The following is a 3,136-nucleotide window of genomic DNA, read 5'->3' as shown; positions in this document are numbered from 1 at the left end:
CAACACCCCCCCCCCCCCCCCCCCCCCCCCCCCCCAAAAAAAAATTGATACAAAGCAGCCAACTAGCCAAAGCAAACTAAAGCATCTGTTTTTACGTGGAGAAAGACGTGATCCTGGGCTGTGAATGACTGTCTGCTGTTGCTAGTGATTTTTATGAGAGTGCTCACATATGGCAAGGATTGACAGAAGTACGCAAACTTAAAACACATTGCATATACACACTGCATTAGAAGTGTGAGAGTACCAGAACAGGAGGGAGACAAGGTTCTTTGGGTAAATCCGGTATCTTTTATTAGACCAACTCAAATAGTTGGAAAACTCTTCTTAGCCAGCTGTCTGGCACAAACACCTTTTGTCAGGCTGAGGAAGCATCTGCAGATGGTCAGTGCTCTTCCTGGATGGAGTGGTAAAGCAGCCAGATGCCAGTAGGCCAGTACGTAAGCAAGAAATATGCATGCATATGTACTGGCCTCTGGCTGCTTTACTGCTTCATTTATGAGCTGCACCAGTGTTATCCCTGAGCTGTGCTCACATATGGAGCTGGGGATAATAAGTCTATAAGATGTCATCTAACCTGCCTCCTGCTAAGGATAGAAGAGACGACAACTTCTAGCCAACTCCAACGGTTCTTAAGGAGTCTAAGCTGTCACCTTGTATAGAATAGTGGCAGTAGAAACAAGGGGAGGGGAGCCATGGCTGCTGCCTATGAATTGCCTCCATCTTTATATTGAATTTACACTGAATTCTCACATTGCAGAGAACCAGGAAATAGCAAGAAAAACCCTCATATTAGTCTAGGGTGAATGGTTGGCTTCTCTTTTGAGCTAAACATAAAAGAGCTTTAAGGTTTTTTTTAATATCTGTTTCAGTAGCTTATAGTGCATAGTGGGTGTGGCATCCAGTACAGACCACTATAGTTTTCATTTAAAACGATGAACAATGTATAGAACCAGAAAAAGGGTAAGCTCTCCTTGTCTAAAAACACTATAAACAATGAAGTAAAAAAAAAAATGTATTTTTTTTTCTTCTGTTTCCTCGTAAAGCTGAACCAAACTTCTACAGTAAAAATTTGCTGTATCTAGGGAAGACGTACTTGAAGTTAAACAACAAAAAGATGGCCCTTTTGTGGTTAACAAAAGCCAAGGAATATCCAGCACACACAGAGGAGGATACGCAGGTAGGAAAAATAAGAACTGTGTGAAAAGTCCTGTGATATTTCAGTGGTTGAACATATGTAAAAACAATTTCAGACTAAAGTGAAGTTTGTAGCTATGTTTGGATTCCAGCAAATCCTGTTGCTTTAGTAACTGCATGTCTCAGAAACATTGCTTTTTCATTAGTTTAATTTGTGTTCCTTACATGGTATTTTCTGGCATTGATGCATATTAATTCTTAATTAATGGTACTGTTGCAGTTAAAAAGAATCCAGATTGTTGTTGGAACCAACAAGACACTGACAAGTCTGAGATTTGTGAGGGGAACTCTTAACAGAGTCTGATTTGGGGACAGATTGAAAATGGAATAAATCAGGCTTTGATGTAGAATCAAGTGGTTGAACAAAGCTGAGTTAACCACACACAGTCACTATGCCTTTATTCTTGTTGATGTCGGTATGCTTTGGAGCCACCTGTCCAGTTAGATCTCTCATGCTAAAGGAGTGAATGCTGATTACTTCACAATGTTTAGAAAGTTGTCATATAAACATGCATATTCTGAAAGCAACTATAGCAAGTACAGCACCTTACTGCCAGGTTTACTGATGAGCTGAATGTCTTGAGTACAGGGCTCAATACAATAACTGCTGTTTGGCCCTGAAACCTCTGGCTTGATTATGATCAAAACATAAGAGAGCAAAGTACATAGTGCAGTTTTTTATGGTAGCTCCTATGAATGCATGCTTATTTTACTATATGTTTAATATGTAACAGAAATGGTACAGTCAGCAAATTAAGCATTATAGTGAAGGGACTGAGTTGGGAAATGTGAAGTCTAGGGTTCTATTCATGGTTCTGTCATGAGTGTCCCATAGGTAACTACTAAACTACCATGCCCCAGTTTCTTTTTTTTGGTAATTAAGATAGCATTTTTAAGCACAGGGGGTTGTAAGGTGCTTGAACCACGCGGGGATGGGTGCTATAGGAAAGCTTATGAATAAATAGTAGTGCTGTTTTGTTGTTCTTCATGTTTATATTTTGCCTTCTATTTTAGGTACAAAAAGAAGCTGTGGAACTGCTCAATTCAATACAACAAGAACTAAAATACTAAGAATCAAGTAAATTGTTTTCCTTAAAATTTGACTAAACCACAGAGAGAAGAAAATTGGACCCATTCCACTTGTGGCTCTTAATAAAGCTAGTCACCTGAACACCATATATCTTCAGTTAGAAGCTGCCGTCAACTAATATTTGGATTTTATCTTCAGTACAGGCATATTGGATGGGAACAATTTTCAAAATGGATTCTGTAAAATGATACTGTTCTTAACGTAGCTGAAGATACCTTTGTGTTCTGGTAGCATCTTCATGAGCCGTCAGGATAGGTCAGCGGTTGTCAGCCGGGGGTATGCATACCCCTAGGGGTACTTAAAAAGGTTGTATAAGGTATGCAGAACTGATGTGATCAATAATGTGGCCAATTAAAAGCTGCAAGTGTGTGTGCAGCTGCAGTGCTACATGCAAGCAGCTAGGATGCAGCCCAACAGCGTGGAGAGCAGCTGGGTCCAGCTGGTAAGTCTGTTGTGAGGGAAAGTGTGTGGGGGAGGGAATGGGGCTGCCTGTCTGGAGCGGGATGGCTCTCACTGCCACGTGCAACCTGGGAGTGCATGAGGGCTGTGTGTCCCTGGGGGTGGGGTGGGGTGGGCTGCTGCTGCTGCGAGCTGGAGCTGGGTCTGTGCTGGGCTGTTCCCAGCGGGGGTATTGGGCTGGGCTGCGCTTAGGGCAGGCAGTGGCAGCGCTTGGAGAAGAGGATTGGGGGGGGGTGGCTACAGTGAATTCTGGAGTGGCTGCAGCCCCCCTGTAACCTCTCTCCCAGTGTTGCCGTTGCCCACCTCAAGTGGAGCCTGGCCCAGCCTCCTGCTGGAAAGAGCCCAGTGCAGCCCTGCCCCATGTGCAGAATCAGGGGCACATGGCCCCCCCCC

General features: G+C 43.3%; 1 protein-coding gene across 4 annotated transcripts in view; it reads left to right on the top strand.

The window, feature by feature from the left end:
* The window catches only part of RMDN1 (regulator of microtubule dynamics 1), a 29,887-nt gene extending 27,485 nt beyond the window's left edge, over nt 1-2,402 (top strand). For 3 of the 4 annotated variants that reach the window (XM_019527883.1, XM_019527885.1, XM_019527886.1), the window contains 2 exons: nt 1,044-1,177; nt 2,209-2,402. In XM_019527883.1, the coding sequence (XP_019383428.1) occupies nt 1,044-1,177; nt 2,209-2,265 (191 nt within the window). In that variant the 3' untranslated portion in view covers nt 2,266-2,402. Of the gene's footprint in view, nt 1-1,043; nt 1,735-2,208 lie in introns of those variants that run through there. The other variant, XM_019527884.1, reaches the window with a different exon arrangement.
* The last annotated feature ends 734 nt before the right edge of the window (nt 2,403-3,136 follow it).

This window comes from Gavialis gangeticus, unplaced genomic scaffold (assembly GCF_001723915.1).
Source record: "Gavialis gangeticus isolate Ggan-Ray unplaced genomic scaffold, GavGan_comp1, whole genome shotgun sequence".
In the NCBI taxonomy this organism is placed as follows: Eukaryota; Metazoa; Chordata; order Crocodylia; family Gavialidae; genus Gavialis; species Gavialis gangeticus.
Note: the sequence above shows the minus strand (reverse complement) of the source record. Positions and strands in the feature narration are given on the sequence as shown.